This window comes from Canis lupus, chromosome 25, assembly GCF_011100685.1.
Source record: "Canis lupus familiaris isolate Mischka breed German Shepherd chromosome 25, alternate assembly UU_Cfam_GSD_1.0, whole genome shotgun sequence".
Classification (NCBI taxonomy): Eukaryota; Metazoa; Chordata; class Mammalia; order Carnivora; family Canidae; genus Canis; species Canis lupus.
This window is the reverse complement of record NC_049246.1, coordinates 16,960,159-16,980,212: the sequence shown is the minus strand read 5'-3', so window position 1 is coordinate 16,980,212 and position 20,054 is coordinate 16,960,159. Positions and strand designations below refer to the sequence as shown.

At 40.7% G+C, this 20,054-nt stretch overlaps 1 protein-coding gene across 12 annotated transcripts in view; it reads right to left on the bottom strand.

The window, feature by feature from the left end:
- ZDHHC20 (zinc finger DHHC-type palmitoyltransferase 20) overlaps positions 1 to 19,021 on the bottom strand; it is a 77,920-nt gene extending 58,899 nt beyond the window's left edge. For 11 of the 12 annotated variants that reach the window (XR_005378484.1, XR_005378485.1, XR_005378486.1 and 8 more), the window contains exon 1: positions 18,754 to 19,021. Coding sequence is in view for 2 of the 12 variants with exons in the window: in XM_038573488.1 (XP_038429416.1) it covers positions 18,754 to 18,871 (118 nt within the window). In the remaining 10 variants the exon portion in view is untranslated. Of the gene's footprint in view, positions 1 to 10,778; positions 10,832 to 18,753 lie in introns of those variants that run through there. The other variant, XR_005378492.1, reaches the window with a different exon arrangement.
- Between the last annotated feature and the right edge of the window lie 1,033 nt (positions 19,022 to 20,054).

The window sequence follows — 20,054 nt, the reverse complement described above, 5'->3', positions numbered from 1 at the left end:
AATTTTACTTTGCATTTTTTATACATAAGAATAAGCACCTTTTCAAGTGTTTTACGAGCCATTTCCTTTTTTTTTTTTTTTTCCTGTGAACTGTTTATGTTATTTATCCATTTTTTTCTATTGGGCTTTCCTCACTTCCTGGTTATAAGATCATCCACCCATGTTTCCTTCTAGCACTTGATTGCTTTTATTTTTTACATTCAAGCGTGATCCATTTCGAAATGGCAGGTTCCAGAGTAGGAAAAAGTATCAGATAAGCCTGAAAAATTTTGTATTGCCATAAAAGAAGGAAGGAATAAATGATGTGGACACATCAAAAGGATACAGAAACCAAGCTGAAGAGGCTTCTACTGGACAAATCTGGGACAATTTGAGCAATAAAATGACAAATTATAATCCATAAAAAAGGAATCCATGACAGTGTGCAGATGTAAATGAATGACTCATTGAGGAGGGAAAGCTCTTCCTTACAGCAGAATTCTAACTATTAAATGTAGAAGTTCTAGAATTACAAAATCCTCATTTGAAAACCAGCACAATAATAACTGTTCCAAGCAAAAACACTCAGTAGATGCTAAAAAGAGTAAGTGAAAGTAATCAGAGACAGATTTACAGAGTCTCAAGGTATTTCCCACAAAAACACTTGTCTCAGGTTGGATTCTCTGGAATCAGATGCTGAGACAGAGTTTGGGTACAAGCTATCTATATACTTAGGAGAAACTAACTGCAGTGCGGGCTTATCAAAACTTTGGCCAACTAGCAGAGAGCTCTAAAGCAGCCAGGCCCCTTCTCACTCAGACACTAGTATAGGCTGGCACAGGAAGGGTGTGACCTTGGGTGAAGTTAGTCATGCTGAAAGACCTGACAATTAGAAGCTGTCTGCTGACCACACTTGCCACAACTGAGGAACAAGTCCTTCCTTGAAGGATCTGTGGTATATCCAGGTCTACCAAATACTCATTAATTACAAAGAAAAATCAGACCTTTACAGAATGGAGAAACTTGGCAGATACCACCTCAAGTGGTGACTAAAGTTAACAGTCCTAGAAATGCTACAATGACGGAGATCACTTTTGTGGTATTCTTGCTAAAAATGTACATTTTGAATCTAGTCACCAGGAAATATCAGACAAATCTAATTTGAGGGGTACTCTACAAAAGGAGCCTGTACTCTTCAAAATTGTTACGGTAACAAAGGAGAAGGCAATATTGAAGAACTCTTCTAGATTAAAGGACACTATAGAGAAATGGTAACTGCAGTGTGTGATCCTTGGCTGAACCGTGAAGCAGAAGGGACTAGTGGGGCACCTGGTGAGATTTGAGTAAGGCTTACAGATTATGATTTTTTTTAAAGACTTCATTTATTTATTCATGAGACACACACAGAGAGAGGAAGAGACATAGGCAGAGGGAGAAGCAGGCTCCCTTAAGGGGAGCCCAATGTGGGATCGATCCCAGGACCCCAGGATCACGACCTGAGCCAAAGGCAGATGGCTCAACTGCTGAGCCACCCAGGTGCCCAGGTTTACAGATTAAAGTAGTATTTCATCAATGCTAATTTCCTGATTTTGATAACTGTACTCTAATTATATAAGAAAATTTGTTATAGAGTGAATGTTTTTGTTCTTCTCCAATGTTCATATGTTAAATCTAATGCCCAAGTTGATGGTATTTGAGGATGGGGCCTTTGGGAGGTGACTAGATCATAAATGTGAAGCCTTCATGATTGGGATTAGTGCCCCTTTAAAAGACCTCAGAGAGATCCCTTGTCCCTTCTGCCATGTGATGATACAGTGAGAGGATGGCCATCTAAGAATCAGGAAGTGGGCCCTCACCAGGCAAAAAATCTGCTGGCATCCTGATGTTGGACTTCGCAGCTTCCAGGACCATGAGAAATAAATTTCTGTTGTTTATAAGCCACCTGGTTTGTGGTATTCTATTATAGAAGCTGCTATAGAACAGACAGATATAGGATCCCTGGGTGGGGCTCAGCAGTTTAGCGCCTGCCTTTGGTCCAGGATGAGATCCTGGAGTCCCGGGATCGAGTCCCACATCAGGTTCCCTGCATGGAGCCTGCTTCTCCCTCTGCCTGTGTCTCTGCCTCTCTCTCTCTCATGAATAAATAAAATCTTTAAAAAAAAAAAAGAACAGACATTTTTGTTCTTAGGAAATATCACTAGGTATTTATTGGTAGAGGGACATTATATCTTCTATTTAGTCTCAAAAGAGACAGAATGAATGATAAAGAATGTATAGCAAATAAAAATATTTAGGGAATCAGGGTGAAGGATATATGAAAATTCTTCATACTGTTTTTTACAAGTCTAAAATGATTTTAAAATTAAAAGTTTAAAATATAAGAAAAGAAAAAATAAGATTTTATCAATTTGTACTTTATTTTTAGAATATCGTGTGAGGTATGGACCTGATTTTATCCCTCACCAAATACCTATCCAGTTTTCCCATCTGTTCCTCTATGATTTGAGATGCTACTTTTATCATGTTCTAAATTTTTATAATTATTATTTCTGGACATTCCGTTCTGTTCCATTGGCCAATATATCTGTCCACATACCATAATATACAATTGTTTTTATAACAGACTTTATTTTTTAGAACAGTTTTAGATTCAGAGAAAAACTGAGCAGAAAGTAGAGTTCTCCTAAACTCCCTACTCCCAACAGTTTTAATTATAGAGGCTCTGTGGTTTAAAATATGTTGAGGTTTGCCACCTTTATGACTTTTCTTTTTCATGGTTTCCTTGTTCTTTCCTGTTTATTTTTCTCTATGGCTTTTAGGATCAACTTGGGTAGTGCCAGAAAAAAGAAAACTTATTGGGAATGGAATTCAATTATACATTAACTTGGGAAGAACAGAAATCTTCAGGACGCCTGGATGGCTCAGTGGCTGAGTGTCAGCCTTGGGCTCAGGGCATGATCCTGATCCCTGGTCCAGGAACCGAGTCCTGCATCGGGTTCCTTGTGAGAAGGCCTGCTTCTCCCTCTGTCTGTGTCTCTGCCTCTGTCTCTCATGAATAAATAAAATAAAAAAAAAAAAAGAAATCTTTGTAATATTGAGTTATTCTATACATGAACATGAAATATGAAATGTCTTTCCACTTATTCAAGTCTACTTTGTGTTTTTCATGAATGTTTTCCTCTTACAGGTTTGGCATATTTCTTAAGTTTATTCTTAAACATTTTATCTTTTTGATATAAGTGGAAAAGGAGACTTTTCGTCCACCATGTTTTCAAACAAATTATTATGTATATACAGAAATTATTGGTTTTTGTTTACTAATTTTGTATCCTGGTTTTTGTTTGCTAATTTTACTCCATTCTTTTTTGCTTAGGCATTCTATTGTTATTAATCCTCTTGGCTTTTCAACATATACTATCAGATTATCTGCACACAGAAATAGCTTTCCCTCTGACTTTCCAATGTTTTATGCTTCTAATTATTTTCTCTTGATTGAATATGGTAATTGATTTTGTCAATACAGTACAATGTTACTCAGCAATGGACATAGTAATAAGCATCTTGCTTGTTTCTGGTTTTAATGGAAACTGATCAAGTATTTTGTGTGTGTGCAACTTTATTCTAAACCACTTATTCCTATTTTATTAAGCCCTATTTAAAACAAGGAACAGATTTTGGGATTTTTCAAATACCTTTTCATCACCTATAGAAATAATGATTTTTCTTTCTAAATGATGAATTTAATAGCAAAAAGTAGAAGAAATTAGCTATTACCCTTCCTATCTACTGGTAACACCACTTTTCTCAGAGGCACAGTCCTGTCAGTACTGATCTGCTCCCCATGCCCCTCCTCCCACCCCTATGACCACTATTGGGAGCTTTGTTCCCAAAGATTAACAACTATCTAAGTCTAAAAGGATTTAAATGAAAAGAAGATTTCTATGGTAAAAACTATAAAACAAAAAAAAAAAAACAAAAAAAAAACTATAAAACACTGATGAAAGAAAGTGAAGATAACACAAAGAGAAATGGAAAGACATTCCATACTTATGGATCAAATGAATAAATATTGTTAAGATGTCTATATTAATGAAAGCAATCTACACATTTAATGCAATCTCTATTGAAATGCCAATGGCATTTTTCACACAACTAGAACAAACAATCCTAAAATTTGTATGGAACCACAAAAGATCCTGAATAGCCAAACCAATCTTGAGAAAAACAGAACTGGAGGTATCACAATTCCAGACTTCAAGTTATATTACAAAGCTATAGTGATCAAAACAGTATGCTACTGGCTTAAAAAACAGACATACAAATCAATGGGAAAGAATAGAGAGTCCAGAAATAAATTCATAATTATATGGCCAATTAATCTTTAACAAAGCAGGAAATAATATCGAATGGGAAAAGACAGCCTATTCAACAAATGGTGTTGGAAAAACTAGACAACTACATGCAAAAGAATGAAACCATTTTCTTTCTCCATACACAAAAATAAACTCAAACTGGATTAAAGACCTAACTGTTGAGACCTGAAACCATAAAAATCCTAGAAGAGAGCACAGGCAAGTAGTAACCTTTTTGACACTAGCCAAAGACTTATTAGATATGGGCACCCCGTTGGCTCAGCGGTTTAGCGCCGCCTTCAGCCCAAGGCCTGATCCTGGAGGCCGGGGATCGAATCCCACGTCGGGCTCCCTGCATGGAGCCTGCTTCTCCCTCTGCCTGTGTCTCTACCTCTCTCTTTCTCTCTGTGTGTCTCTCATGAATAAATAAATAAAATCTTAAAAAAAAAAAAAGAAACTTATTAGATATGTCTCCTGAGGCAAAGGAAACAAAAGTAAAAATAACCTATTGGGACTTCATCAAAACAAAAAGATTCTGCATAGCAAGGGAAACAACCAAAAAAAAAAAAAAAAAAAAAAAAAAACTAAAAGGCAACCTATTGAAAGGGAAGAGATGTTTGCAAATGATATATCCAATAAAAATTACTATTCAAAACATATAAAAAGCTTATACAACTCAACACACACACAAAAAAGATAATGCAATTAAAAATGGGGAGACATAGATATTTCTCCAAAGAAAACATACAGATAACCAATAGACACATGAAAAGATGTGTCTATTGGTTAGACACACATCATTAATTATCAAGGAAATACAAATCAAAACCACAATGAGATATCACCTTGCACATGTCAGAATGGCTGAAATAAAAAACTCAAGGGATGCCTGGGTGGCTCAGTGGTTGAGCATCTGCCTGCAGCTCAGGTCATGATCCCGGTGTCCCAGGATAGATACCTGCATGGGGCTCCCACCCAGGAGTTTGCTTTTCCCTCTGTCTATGTCTCTGCCTCTCTCTCTCTGTCTCTCTCATGAATAAATAAAATCTTAAAAAAGAAAGAAAAGAAAAGAAAAAAGAAACAAGAAGTGTTGGTGAGGACATAGAGAAAAAAGAACCCTCCTGCACTGCAGGTGGGAATGCAAACTGATACAATATGGGGGTTCCTCAAAAAATTAAAAATAGAACTACTCTAGGTTCCAGGAATTGCACTGCTGAGTATTTACTCAAAGACACGAAAACACTAATTTGAAGGGATATATGCACTCCTATGTTTATTGCAGCATTATTTACAATCGCCAAAGTACAGAAGCAGCCCAAGTGTCAACAGATGAATGGATAAAGATGTGCTTTATATTTACAAAAGAATATTATTCAGCCATAAAGAAGAATGATATCTTGCAATTTTCAACAAGAATGGATCTAGGGAGTATAATGGTAAGTGAAATAAGCCAGTCAGAGAAAGACAAATATATGGTTTCACTCATATGTGGAATTCAAAAAACAAAATACATGAACAAAAAGGGTAAAAAAGAGACAAACCAAAAAACTAACTCTTAACTATAGAGAACAAACTGATGGTTACCAGAGAGGTGGGTGGGTGGATGGGTGAAATGGGTGAAGGGCATTAACAATACACATTTCTTGATGAGCACTGACTAAAATATGGAACTGTTGAATCACTATATTGTACACTTTTTAAAAAATATTTTATTTATTTATTCTTGAGAGACAGAGAGAGAGAGAGGCAGAGACATAGGCAGAGGGAGAAGCAGGCTCCATGCAAGGAGCCTGACGTGGGACTCGATCCCGGGATTCCAGGATCACGCCCTGGGCCAAAGGCAGGCGCTAAACCACTGAGCCACCCAGGCGCCCCTATATTGTACACTTGAAACTTATAACAGTATGTTAATTACACTGGAACTTAAAAATAAAACTTGTAATATGCAAATGAGTACTGTAATATTAAAGACAGGGATTATTCATATGAAGTCTAAATGTATTTGACTACGCACACTACACATCTTTGTATTCCCAGTGTCAAATACAGCACCTAGAACACTATAAGCACAAAGCAAGGTAGGGAGAAAGTGAAAGAGGAAGTACTTGTTTTACATGGTGTAGTTAGAAAAGCTTCTCTTGATAGCTGGGTACTTGAAAAGAAATCTAGATGGATGGAACAAACCATGTGGAATCTGGGAGGAAAGCATCCCAAGCAGAAAGAGAAGGAGTACAAAAGTCTTAAGGTGGGACAATGCATGGCATGATAGGATGAAATTCAAGGAGGCCTTGACTGAAGCAGAGTGGCGAGACGAGTCAAAATTAGTGGCAGTTGGGAGCATTTAAGGCCTTGCAGACTACAGAAAGAACTTTGGACTTCATTATGAGCAAAGAAGAAAGCCACTGGAGGGTGCTGACAGAGGAGTAGTAAACTTGTCTTGGATTTTTTTTTTAAAGATTTTATTTATTCATTCGTGTGTGTGTGTGAGAGAGAGAGAGAGAGAGAGAGAGAGAGAGGCAGAGACACAGGCAGAGGGAGAGGCAGGCTCCATGCAGGGAACCTGACGCGGAACTCGATCCCGGGACTCCAGGATCACTCCCTGGGCCGAAGGCAGGTGCTAAAGCGCTGAGCCACCCAGGGATTTCCTCTTGCCTTGGATTTTAAAACATTTGCAGGCATTTTTGTGTATGTGTGCGGGGGGAGGACACAATATACTGTTAGGAAGCCACGGCACATGTGTACATGTCAGAGTCATGACCCTCCACTTTTCCTTTTTAAATACTTGTAGAAAGTATACCAGTTATCCACAGAGAAATAAGAACCACATAGCATCTGGAAGAAGAAAACACTGAGGATACATTCACACCACTGACAGTGACATATGCAATAATAACATTTTACTGCTATCACTTCCTCCCGGAGCAGATGATATCCTTTCATGCAGTTAGTCTAAAAAGCTTCCCTGAGGACTTTACTTCTAATAAGTTCCCATTTATTTTTATGTTGTTCAATTAGTATGTTAATAAAAAGTACTCCTCCTGTGATTCCATCTGGGTGAGCCAAAGTCCACATTAATAAGTATAATGAAGCAATGGAAAGAGAGAGCACAGAGAACAGAAATGTTTTTAAAACAATTTTAAACATTCTTTATCATCAAGGTTTATGGATCCGTATTTTAGAGAAATCTATTCTCCATAAAACCATAATCACCATTATTTGTGGCCTACTATTTCAGTTAAGTATAGGTGCCCATCTGCTTAAGGAAGATGTGTTGCACATTTCAGCAATATCTAAATCTGTGTAGCTTATATGCTTGTAAGAATAGTGTCAGGTATTAATCTTCCTAAAGTCCCACATGGTGTGGAAGCCTCTCTCCCTTACAACATACTCTCCCACATACATACTCTGGACACAATCAGCAGCTCATGCAAAATAGGCACATGCTTTTGGAATATGATATTTGAATACAGCCAATTAAGAAAAGAATATTAAAAAAGATTGCGTCAGAATATGCTTTCACTCATTAAAGATGGGGGAGGGGGAGTTAAAAACAAACTCTAAGAATTAAAAATAAAAAAAGAAAACTCCTGTCCCCCAAAGAAGAAGGCAAGAAAAAATATGCTAGTGGCCTTTTAAATCTTCTCCCCATCTCCAGTAATATGCGAAAGCTTACTCTGCTAAGAACTTTACATTACTTTTTAAGGCAGGTATTATTCCATTTTATAGAATGGGAACAAGTTCAGAGGTTAAATAATTAATGAAGATCAATCAAATATAGCCAGGTGGCCAGTGTGACAGCTGTAGAAACAAAGGAAGAGTGGAGAAGAAATTAGGTCAGGGAAGTAATGAGGGGAGGAGGGCATGGTAAGCACTTTAGGTGTTCCACTGAACAAGACAGGAAGCCACCACGGTTTTCAGAAGAGGAGAGAGGAGTCACAAATCTGGTATTGACTTTAAAGGGATTATTCCGGCTGCTCTGTGGAGAATGGACAAGGTGCAGAGTGAGGACGGGAGTTGAGTGAGGAAGGAGAGGCAGAATGTAAGAATGTAGTACTACAATGACAAAGATAATGTGATAACCACCCACAACTTAGTGACTTTAAACCACCACCATGTATTATTTCCTATAATTGTGTGGATCAGCAATTCAAGCTATGATGAGCTAGACTGTTTTTCTACTAGCTGTAGTTAATTGGCAGCTCAACTGCAGCAGGAAACTCTAAGACAGCCTCCTTCACACATCAGGGGCCTTGGCACTTAGCTCATCTTGGCTGGGCCTCTCCATGTAGTCTAGCCTGGACTCCCTTACATGGCCATCAGTTTCAAAAGAGCTAAGGCAGAAGAAGCATGCTGTCTAGAGGCTTAGGCTCCAGATCTCACTCATCACTTCCACCATATTCTATTGATCAAAGCAAGTACAAGGCCAGCCCAGATTCACTGGGTGGGCAAAAAGACTCCTCTAAAGAGATTGAGGAAAGGAGATAAAATTATTGTGGCATGTTTTTGAATCGGTTCCACAAGACAGAGATTATGGTGGTTTGAATGAATATAGGTGTCGTGGTGGTAAGCAGCTGGGTTTAATACCAGGATTTGTTGATTAATTGGATATGGGAAGATTTTTCAACCAAGGAACTAGAAGGATGAAACTCATTTAATGAGCTAGGGTAGGAAGAATTGGGAAGGTAGGAGAGGGGGTAGAGAAAAATAACTCAAGGAAGGTTTTTTTGGACATGGTAAGCTGAGATGCCTATTAGATACCCAAGCAGATGATTAATCTGGAGTTTAGCATGCTGTATCTTCTTTGTCACAAACTAGAAGAGGCCAGGAGAGAAGGAAAGTCTTATTTGTATCATTTAGGGCATAATGTTCTTCTTCCAAATAGTATGCCAAGGTTTCTAAGTTGTCTTGTGCCTTCTCCTTCATATATCTTGTCTTGCAAGAAATGGTGAAGACCCAAAGAAAGTTCAGTTTATTTGGAAGAAAATAAAAAGCTTTTTGTTCATTTGGGTTGGGTTTTTTGGATATACATGTTATAGAGCTCTCTCAGACCAGTTTGATTTCTGGTATCAATAGAACATAAGAACAGATTAATTTACTAGCAATCAAAAAAAAAATCTGTTCTTTAGAAAAAGAAAAAAAAGGAAAGAAGGCTGGGATAATTATAGAATGCAAACAAGAAGGTCTGCTAGGCACTACAGCTTTCAAAGCCACCTTATATAGGAAATTACTATACTCCAGTATCTGAAAACAGATAGTAAATAACAAAATAAGAAGGTTTTAAAAAAATATCCTAATTCGTGTCTTAACTTGTCCTATAATTATGTAACCACTGGGGATGGGATATATAGGGAGCCAGATTTTTTTTTCTAAATAATATCAACCTAATTTCAAAGAATCAAAACTGCAGAACCAATAAGCAATATCATCTAGCCTTTAACCCTGAAGACTACTGAAATTTATATTTGGTAATCATAATTTAATTAATATTGTTATTGTGGATGTTTGTTCTAATATATTGAAACACAATTCAAGTGAGTTTATAACTGTATGATTCTACTCAACACATATTAATTAGACTCTCTAGTAGATGCAAAGATGAGCATGATTCAAATGTATCGAAATCTTCTAAGCAGGATTTTTCAAATACTTAAATATGATATAATAAAGTACACTTCATTTATATTCTAATACACAAATGATTTGTGGAGGCTTACTAGAAATAATATTCTTCTATAAAGTTGTAAATATATTTTAAAAACAGAAAAATACAAATTAGATGTGAAGCAGAGAATAAGGGGAGAAATACCAATGCATGCTACAACAGAGAGAAACTTCAAAAACATGTAAAAAGCATCAGACACAGGGATCCCTGGGTGGCGCAGTGGCTTAGCGCCTGCCTTTGGCCCAGGGCGTGATCGTGGAGACCCAGGATCGAATCCCACGTTGGGCTCCCGGTGCATGGAGCCTGCTTCTCCCTCTGCCTGTGTCTCTGCCTCTCTCTCTCTCTCTGTGTGTGACTATCATAAATAAAAATAAATAGATAGATAGATAGATAGATAGATAGATAGATAGATAGATAGATAGATAGAAGAAACCCATGGGGGAAAAAAAAAAAGCATCAGACACAGAAGATCACTTACTATATGACTCCATTTACATGAGGTATCCAAAAAAGGCATACAAATACAGAATAGAAAAGAGGTTGCCTGGGGCTGGGAACAGGAATTAACCATTATTAGGCATGAGGGATCTGACAAAGGTAACTGAAATGATCTAAAAATGAATGGTACAACTTGGTAAGCTTACTGAAAACTATGGCACTGTACATTTCAAGTGATTGAATTTTAGAGTGTGTAAATCATACATTATAAACTTTTTTTAAAAAGGTAACATAAAAACATTTATAGACATACAAAAGCTGAAATAATTCATCACCAACTGACATACCTTACAATAAATGCTACAGAAACCCCTCAGGCAGAGGGAAATGACATGAGAAAAGAAATCTGGATCTATAAAAAAAGAAAAGTACCAGAAATGGTAACTATATGGATAATTATAGAAGATTTGTTTTCATACTGTTTAAATCTTTTAAAAGATAATAAATGGTTTAAACAAAATAGTAGCAATACAGTGACTTTTATAATATAAAAATGCATAATAGCATATAAGGCTGGGAGGGAAGAATTAGAAGACTGTTTTTATAAGGTACTATTTGTGAAGCTGTATATCATTTGAAGTTAGATTATGATAAAGATATAATCTATAAATCCTAAAGCAAATCACTAAAATAACAGAGTTACAGCTAATAAACCAACAAAGAAAATAATCATAAAAAATTATTCAAAAATCATTAAAAAAATAATTCTAAAGGCGGCAAAGGAGAAGAAAAAAGGAATACAGGATAGGACAGATTAAAGAAACAGCAAATGGTTACACTTCACCTGACTATATAAATAATCACATTAAATATAAAATGATCAAAACAGGGCAGCCTGGGCGGCTCAGTGGTTTAGCGCCGCCTTCGGCCCAGGGCCTGATCCTGGGGACCTGGGATCGAGTCCCATGTCGGGCTCCTGCATGGAGCCTGCTTCTTCCGCTGCCTGTGTCTCTGCCTGTGTCTCTGTTTCTCATGAATAAATAAATAAATAAATAAATAATCAAAACACCCCAATTAAAAGAGACTGTGCTATAATTGATGATACTGTTGTGTATTTGAAGGTTGCTAAGAGTAAATCTTAAAAGTTCTCAACACAAAAAGAAAAAAAAAATGTAACTATGTGTGGTTGATGGATGTTAACCACTTATTGCAGTGATCATTGTTTTAATTATACCAAATATATTTATATATTCAATCATTGTGTTATATACTCGAAACTAGTTTGTTATATGTCAACTGTAACTCAATAAACAAAAAAAAAAAAAAAAAAAAAGGAAAAAAAAAACCCCACAACTTTTCAGATTGAATTTAAAAAGCAAGACTGAACTATAGGCTGCTTATGAGAAATGTTTTTTTTTTTTTTTTTTAAAGGCTCCACACCCAGCTTACAGCCCAATGCAGGGCTTGAATTTACAACCTGAGATTAAGACCTGAACTGAGATCAAGAGTTGGAAGCTTAACTGACTAAGCCACACTGGTGCCCCAAGAAATGCATCTTATTATTTTAAAATTTTTATTTGTCTATTTGAGAGAGAGTGCACATGCACAAGCAGGGGTAGCAGAAGAGGAAGCAGGCTCCCTGCTCAGTAGGACCCCAGGATCATGACCTAAGCTGAGGCAGATGCTTAACCATCTGAGCCACCCAGGCGCCCCAAGAAACGCATTTTAAATATAAAGACAAATCAGTTAAGATAAAAGGACAAAGACCTGCCATGCCAACACTAATCAAAAGGAAGATGAGTAGACGTTAATATCTGCCCAACTAGATTTCAAAGGAAATAATATCACCAGGGATAAGAAAAGCCATTTCATAATGACAAAAGGTCAATTCACCAAGAGAACACAATAATGGTACCTAATTAGAGCTGCAAAATGCATGAAGCAAAAAGTGACAGAACTACAAGGAGAAAGACACAAATCCATTTTTATTGTCATACCTCTCTCAATAATTAATTAATAGAACAAAGAGAAAATCAGTGGGGCACTTGGGTGGCTCAGTCAGTTAAGTGTCCACATTCAGCTCAGGTCATAATCCTGGGGTCCTGGGATCAAGCCCTGCATCAGGCTCCCTGCTCCTTGGGGAGTCCGATTCTCTCTCTCTGCCCCTCCCTTCCACTTGTGCCTACTCTCTTGAATAATAAGTAAAATCTTGGGATCCCTGGGTGGCGCAGGGGTTTGGCGCCTGCCTTTGGCCCAGGGTGCGATCCTGGAGACCCGGGATCGAATCCCACGTCCGGCTCCCGGTGCATGGAGCCTGCTTCTCCCTCTGCCTGTGTCTCTGCCTCTCTCTCTCTCTGTGTGACTGTCATAAATAAATAAAAAATTAAAAAAAAAAAAGTAAAATCTTAAAAAAAAAAATGAGCAAGAACATAGGAAACTTAAACATCAACCAATTTGCCTTGACATCTACGGCACATTATGACATAACAGAAAACTCTACCTAACAACAAACAGCAAAATGCACTGCTGAATACAGAACATATTTTTCTCAAATACACATGAAGTGCTTCTACTACAGATCACATTTCAGACCATAAAACAAGCCTGAGTACATTTTAAAGGACTCAAGTCATGCAAGATATGTTCTCCGACCACATGGAATTAAATTCAAAATCAGTAACAAGAAGGTATCTGGAAAATCCTCAAATAACTGTAAATTAGCATACTCCTAAAACAACCCAAGAGTCAAAGATGAAATCAAAAGTGAATTTAGAAAATAATTTTAATTGAATGAAAATGAAAGTACAATATATCAACACTGATGAGATGTGAATAAAGCAATATTTAGGAATAAATTTACAGAACACGTAAGAAAGGACTCAAATCAGTGACTTGAGTTTCCTAAGAAACTAGAAAAAGAGCAAATTAAACCCAAAGTAAAAGGGAAAGAAACAATATATATCAGACAAGAAATCAATGAAACAGAAAACAAAATAATGGAGAAAAACCAAAGAAATCAAAGGTGATTGTTAAGACACTGCGGTCAATGTTGACATTTAAGCTATCTGTCTCATTTTAAATCTGCAGAAATCATGGAGGAGACACTGGAATATTAGATATACAGTCTCAAAGGTCACACTACTACTCTACATACTTCTCTCTGAAAAGGGATGAATCATATCCATCTTTGGGCAAACTCCATAGCTCTTCCATGCAACAGTTGTCTCAGAAGTAAAATAAATGGATTGATTAGACCATCTCTAAAATCTCATTGGGCTCTAAGATCCTCTACATGTACACATCTACTATTAACAGCTCTAAATGACCCTAAATGACCTGGACAGATGTCTTGATAAAACCCTGGGAACCAAAAAAAAAAAAATAATAAAATAAAATAAAATAAAAATTTACAAAAACCCTGGGAACCTATATTAGCACTTTCCTCGAAAAAATACCACCTTGACCAAAGTGTAAAAGTTGGTCAATCCACCCATAAATTCTTATGTTCAAAATGAACCTTGGGGGACACCTGGGTAGCTCAGTGGTTGAGGATCTACCTTCAGCTCAGGGAGTGATCCCAGGGTCCTGAGATCCAGTCCTGCATCAGGATCCCCCGCAGGGAGCCTGCTCTCCCTCTGCCTATGTCTCTGCCTCTCTTTCTGTGTCTCTCATGAATAAATAAAGTCTTTAAAAAAAAATATCAACCTTGGAAGAAAATCAAGATGACTTCAGTTTAATTTAATGTCAAGGACCAATATTACTAATTTACTTAATCATCACTTCTCTGTTTATCATCCCTGTGAGATGACCATCTTAGATTCATTACTTCTTACTCAATTTTTTCTTTTTAAGATTTTATTTATTTATTCATGAGAGACACACACAGAGAGAGGCAGAGACACAGGCAGAGGGAGAAGCAGGCTCTATGCAGGAAGCCTGATGCGAGACTCGATCCAGCATCCCAGGATCACAGCCAAAGGCAGACGCTCAACCACTGAGCCACCCAGGAGTCCCACTTCTTACCAATTTTGACTTCAGTATTACTCCTTCCAGTAACATGAGTTGCACATTTCATATGTGTATGTATGGAATTACAAAATTAGAAAGTTATAGAGGCTGAGAAGCAATGAGGGCCTCTTATAAACAAGTTATTTGTTCAAATGTCCTATTGTGGGCCAGGCATTTTTACTATCTGAGCTATTTAGGAATCTTCTCTGCTGCTATCTTCTAGGAGAAAAATGACCTTATATAAATAGATCAGAGATGAGACTGAAATCTGCTGTGAGTGTACAGACCTGGAAAAACAAGAAGACTAGTCTTGCAGAGTAGTTAATTTTAAAAACATTGGCTCTAGAGCCAAATCACTTCTGATGCTGATTATACCATTTACTAGTTGTATGGCCTTGGACAAATTATTTAACTTTCTGGATATTTTATGAGCATTAAATAAATTAACACAATAAAAATGTAATTATAATCATCTTCTCCTATTTAGTTTAAAAAAAACCCAGAAGCTAAGAAGATTCTTTAAAAACTATTAAAATAGCAACTATTTTTAAAAATTTAGCTTGTGTAGTTAACACAGAATGTTATATTAATTTCAGGTGTAAAAGATAGTGATTCAACAATTCCATATATTACTCACTGCTCATCAAGCCAAGTGTACTCTTAATCCCCTTCACCTATTTCATCCATCCCCCTACCCAACTCCCCTTTGGTAACTGTTCTCTGTAATTAAGAGTCAGTTTTTGGTTTGTCTCCTTTTTAACTTTCTTCATTTGTTTTTATTTCATAAATTCCACATACAAGTTATATCATATGTTATTTGTCTTCCTCTGACTGACTTATTTCACTTAGCATTATACTCTTTAGCAACACATTCACAACAACATGGGTGAATAGCAAGACTTCATCCTTTTTATGGCTGAATAATATTCCATTGTGAGTATAGATGTGTATACATATATATACACATACATACCATCTTTTACATACACACATATATACGTGTGTGTATATATATATATATATATAGTCACTTTTTAAAATATTTGACAGAAAGTGTGTGCACACATACATAAGTGGGGTAGGTGGGTGGAGAGGGAGAAATAGACTTTCTGCCAATCAGGGAGTCGGACTCCTGGCTCAATTCCAGGACCCTGGGATCATAACCTAAGCCAAAGGCAGATGCTTAACTGACTGAGCCACCCAGGTACCCTATACCATCTCTTCTTTATCCATTCACCAATGGATGGACACTTGGCTGCTTCCACAGTTACAGTTCCATTGTAAATAATGCTAAAACAGCACTTTAAGTTAAACTCACACTTCACTCAATTTATATATAGACATATACCAGTGAAAGGGTCTGTGTTATGAAAACATAAATATATATGTAAGTAGTTTAAAGGATAGTGTTATTATGAAAGTGAATGAACTTTTATGCTCATCTACACACACAGTTCAGTGATACTGCAGACCTCCCAAATTCTCCATAGTTAACCTCAGATAACTTAGAAGAATTAAGTATAGGGCCTTTATCAGAGCTTTCATTACTGATTATTTAAAAATTCTGTCAAGCATTGACCCTTAATGGTTGCAGAATGTTTTAACTTAATGAAATCCTGGGGTATGATCTCGAAAGGATGGGCCTAAAGCCTAACTGAAGTCATGATCTCCAAAAAGGGCAACAACCTAACCCCATGCACTACCCTTCTCCAATCATAGAACAAAACAATTACAGTTCCAGTGACTTACTAAAGTTATATGTAGTGTAAATATGTAAATCACACTGCAATAGCCACTCAACAACTGTGTGACCTAACCAACAATCTATTCGCTCAGAGTCTCATTTCCTACATCTGGAGGAGATACCTATACTCAGAGATGGAGGATTAAAGAATGAAAATAATATCCCCTCCATCCTTATTAACACATAATACTTTTCAATTCATATTCATTTCCCTTTCCGTATGTTTAACCTCACCTTTTGATTTTTTTTTCCCCCAAAAACCCTCTATAAGGGAGGGTGCCTAAGTGGCTGAGTCAGTTAAGTATCTGCCTTTGGTTCAGGTCATGGTCCTGGGGTCCTGGGGTCCTGGGGTGGAGTCCTACACCAGGTTCCCGGCTCAGCAGGGGTCTGCTTCTCCCTCCTCTGCCACTGCTCTGCTTGTGCTCTCTTCCTCTCTCTCTCTGTGTCAAATAAATAAATAAATAAATAAAATCTTTAAACCATCTACAGTTTAAGCTGTGAGATTTCAACATAAATGCACATTTTTAGTGTTCCTTCAGAAGCTTTACTTCAAAACTACTGTGTAATTAGAATAGGGTAGGAATAATCTTCTGACAGAATTAAATAAGACTGGTACAACTTTTGGAATAAATGCCCACTTCAGAGTAAATAAGATCAAATACCATCACAAGCTGATGAGAATCCTATGATCAGTACCACTTTTGGGAGTAGCTTTAAAAAATACCTAAATCTAGTCAATTTTAATTAATTCAAACATCATTATTCAATAACATTCAACAGATTAACTCCATTATTTTGTGTCCATGTATTCCACAACTAATTTATTCTGGGGCCTATTCACAGGAATGCTTTCCTTAAAATTAAATATTCTATAGGTACAATATGATTTAGTTGAAAGCAATTATTTTCATTTAAAAACCCACCCTCTCAAACTTTTTTTTTTTTTTTAATTTATGATAGTCACACACAGAGAGAGAGAGAGAGAGGCAGAGACACAGGCAGAGGGAGAAGCAGGCTCCATTCACCGGGAGCCCGACGTGGGATTCAATCCCGGGTCTCCAGGATCGCGCCCTGGGCCAAAGGCAGGCGCCAAACCGCTGCGCCACCCAGGGATCCCCCTCTCAAACTTTTTGAGCCAAGGCATTCTCTTTCATGTGCAGAACTCAGTTTTAACCAAGTATTTGAGAATTGTACAAGTCTAGAGCCACAACTGGAAAAGTCTTCATTCTGCCACTTGCAAGTGGAGTGGGTGGTACAACTACTTTTCATTTCACATTATCAATCAACCTCAGGGGGCTTTTTCTTTTTTTCCTTAAGATTTTTTAATTTAAGAGACAGAGAGAGCACAGGCAGGGGGAGCAGCAAGCAGAGGGAGAGGGAGAAGCAGCCTCCCCGCTGAGCAGGAAGCCTGACAGCAGGGCTCGACCCCAGGACGCTGGGATCGTGACCTGAGCTGAAGGCAGGCACTTAACCCACTGCGCCTCCCAGGCACCCCGCGAAGGCTTTTTTCAAATGTACAGAACCAGGGTCCACTAGATAGCCGCGGCCTGGCGTATGCTAAAACTAGATCACTCTGGATGCCAAGGGATGGCCTGTACCAACACCATTTACTATTTGGTCCTCAGTTCCCAGGAAGAATTGATACGAAGAGCAGACACAGCAGAAGCGGAAGGCCAGAAGAGCCCTAAAATAGCCGCACCCCCAAAGCCTGCGAGCAATTCGCGTAAGGCAGAGTACTCATCACTATCACACAGTCGGGGCCCTCAAACAGTGCTTCGAGGACAACCAATTTCTTTCCATTTTAACGGCCACCTACTGAAATCTGGGTCTTAAATCCTCGGACTGTATCCTGGGTGTTACTCCTTTTCCACCGCAGGGAACCCGGTGAGAACCTGGTGCACTAAGAACTAGCGAGAGCCCTGGCAGGGACGGAAGCGAAAGCCCTAAAGTCTGAGGATGGAAGAAAGACGGACCTCCAGCACCGACAGACCAGGAAAGAGAGAACCCGGCTCCATATCTCCTCTCCCTCCTTCTTTCGGTCTTAAAATAACACTGTGTGTGAGTGAGTGGACGCAGAGGCGGAAGAAATGAACTTTAAACGGGTCCGGGGCCACCAGAAATGAGCAGCGGGCAGCGCTGTGCCCCGGGGCCCAACCTGCCGGCCGCCGGCGGCGACCAGACCACCTGCCTCCCCGCCGCCCCGCCCGCTCCCCTTCCCGCGCTGCTGGGGCGGTGGAGGACGAGCAGATGCCCGCGTTCTAAACAGGAACAGAAGCAGAGTGAGCGCGCGCGCACACACACACACACACACACACACACACACACACACACGCGGCTCCCCCGCCGAGGACACGCCGCGTCCGAACCCAGCAGCCCCGGAGCCACCGGAGCCCGGGCGCCCCGACCGCCCTGCCCCCAGGGCGCCCCCGAGGCCGCCCCCCAAGGCCGCCCCGCGCCGCCCCGCAGCGCGCTGACAAAGCCCCGGGCGCGTCGGCCTGCTCCCGGGTCGGGGTCGGGGCCGGGCCCGGCGGGCCTCGAGGGCAGGCGCACGCCGGGGGCTCGGTACTCACACACGCACAGCTCCACCACGTACGCGTAGTAGGACCAGACGACCACGAAGGTGATGAAGAGCACCGGCACCCAGCCCACGCCGCGCTGGCAGCAGCGCCAGAACGTCCACGGCGCCATGTTCCGCCGGCGGCTGCTGCGCCCGGCGCCCCACGGTCCAGCGGAGCGCCCGGGCCCCGGCGGCGGCGGCGGCGACTCGGCTGCTCGAGGCCGCTCCTCGCCCACGGACCCCGCCTCCCAGCCCGAGCCCGAGCCCGAGCCCGAGCCCGAGCCCGCGGAAGAGTAGACGGGAGGCCCCTCCGCGACTCCTCCCCGAGCCGCTCCCGGCCAGGTCCCGCCCCCGCCCGGCATCCCAACGCCCCCCCACCCCCGCCCCCCCGCGCCCACGCCCACGCCCGCCCCGCCCCGCCTCCGCCTTCGCCCGCCGCAGCCCGCGGCGCGCCCCGGTGGGCGGGGCCGAGCCCGAGCGTGGGGCGGGGCCGGGCGTGGGGCGGGGCCTCGGGGACGGCCCGGGGGGTGTGGCTGGGCTGGCGGGGTGGGAGGCGGAGGAGGCCGGGGGAGGAGAGGAGGAAGTGAGCCTGGGGGCACCCGCGAGACGAAAGGCGCCTCCTCGAGCGCCGACCGGGAGAGCGAGCTGCTTTGGGGGCGCTTGGCCCACGCCGGGAGGCCGCCGGGAACGGTCCCTCGGCCGATTCGTGGGCCTCGGGCCTCTCAGTACAGAACGTGGTCTCCTGGGGCCCTGCGGCCCCTGACCGGTGCGGCCCGTGTTCGGATAGGACCGGCCCGAGCCACCCCGGCTGCGGGCGAGGAATACCTATTGTTAAGAATCCCTGTATTTTGCAGTGATTTGCTCCATGTTTCAGGCGGAACTGACAGATGAAAACCCCTATCTGAACATCCCTCCCCGGGAGAAGGGGGCGCCCGAGGGACCCCACGGGGACACGCTATCATTTTTTCCACGATGGAACTGAACTGGTGGATGTCTGTGATTTAGGAGGGAAGCCGTGTGCAGTCTGTCACTTTGATTTGAAACCCGAATCTCGGGGATCCCTGGGTGGCTCGGGGTTTGGCGCCCGCCTTTGACCCAGGGTGTGATCCTGGAGACCCGGGATCGAGTCCCACGACAGGCTCCCTGCATGGGGCCTGCTTCTCCTTCTGCCTGTGTCTCTGCCTCAATCTCTCTCTCTCTCTCTCTCTCACATGAATAAATAAATAAATAATTTTTTTAAAAAAAGAAAAAAATCTAAAACTGAGCTGTGGAAAAGGGAGCAACAGCCCTCTCCCTGCCCCTAAACCACTGCTG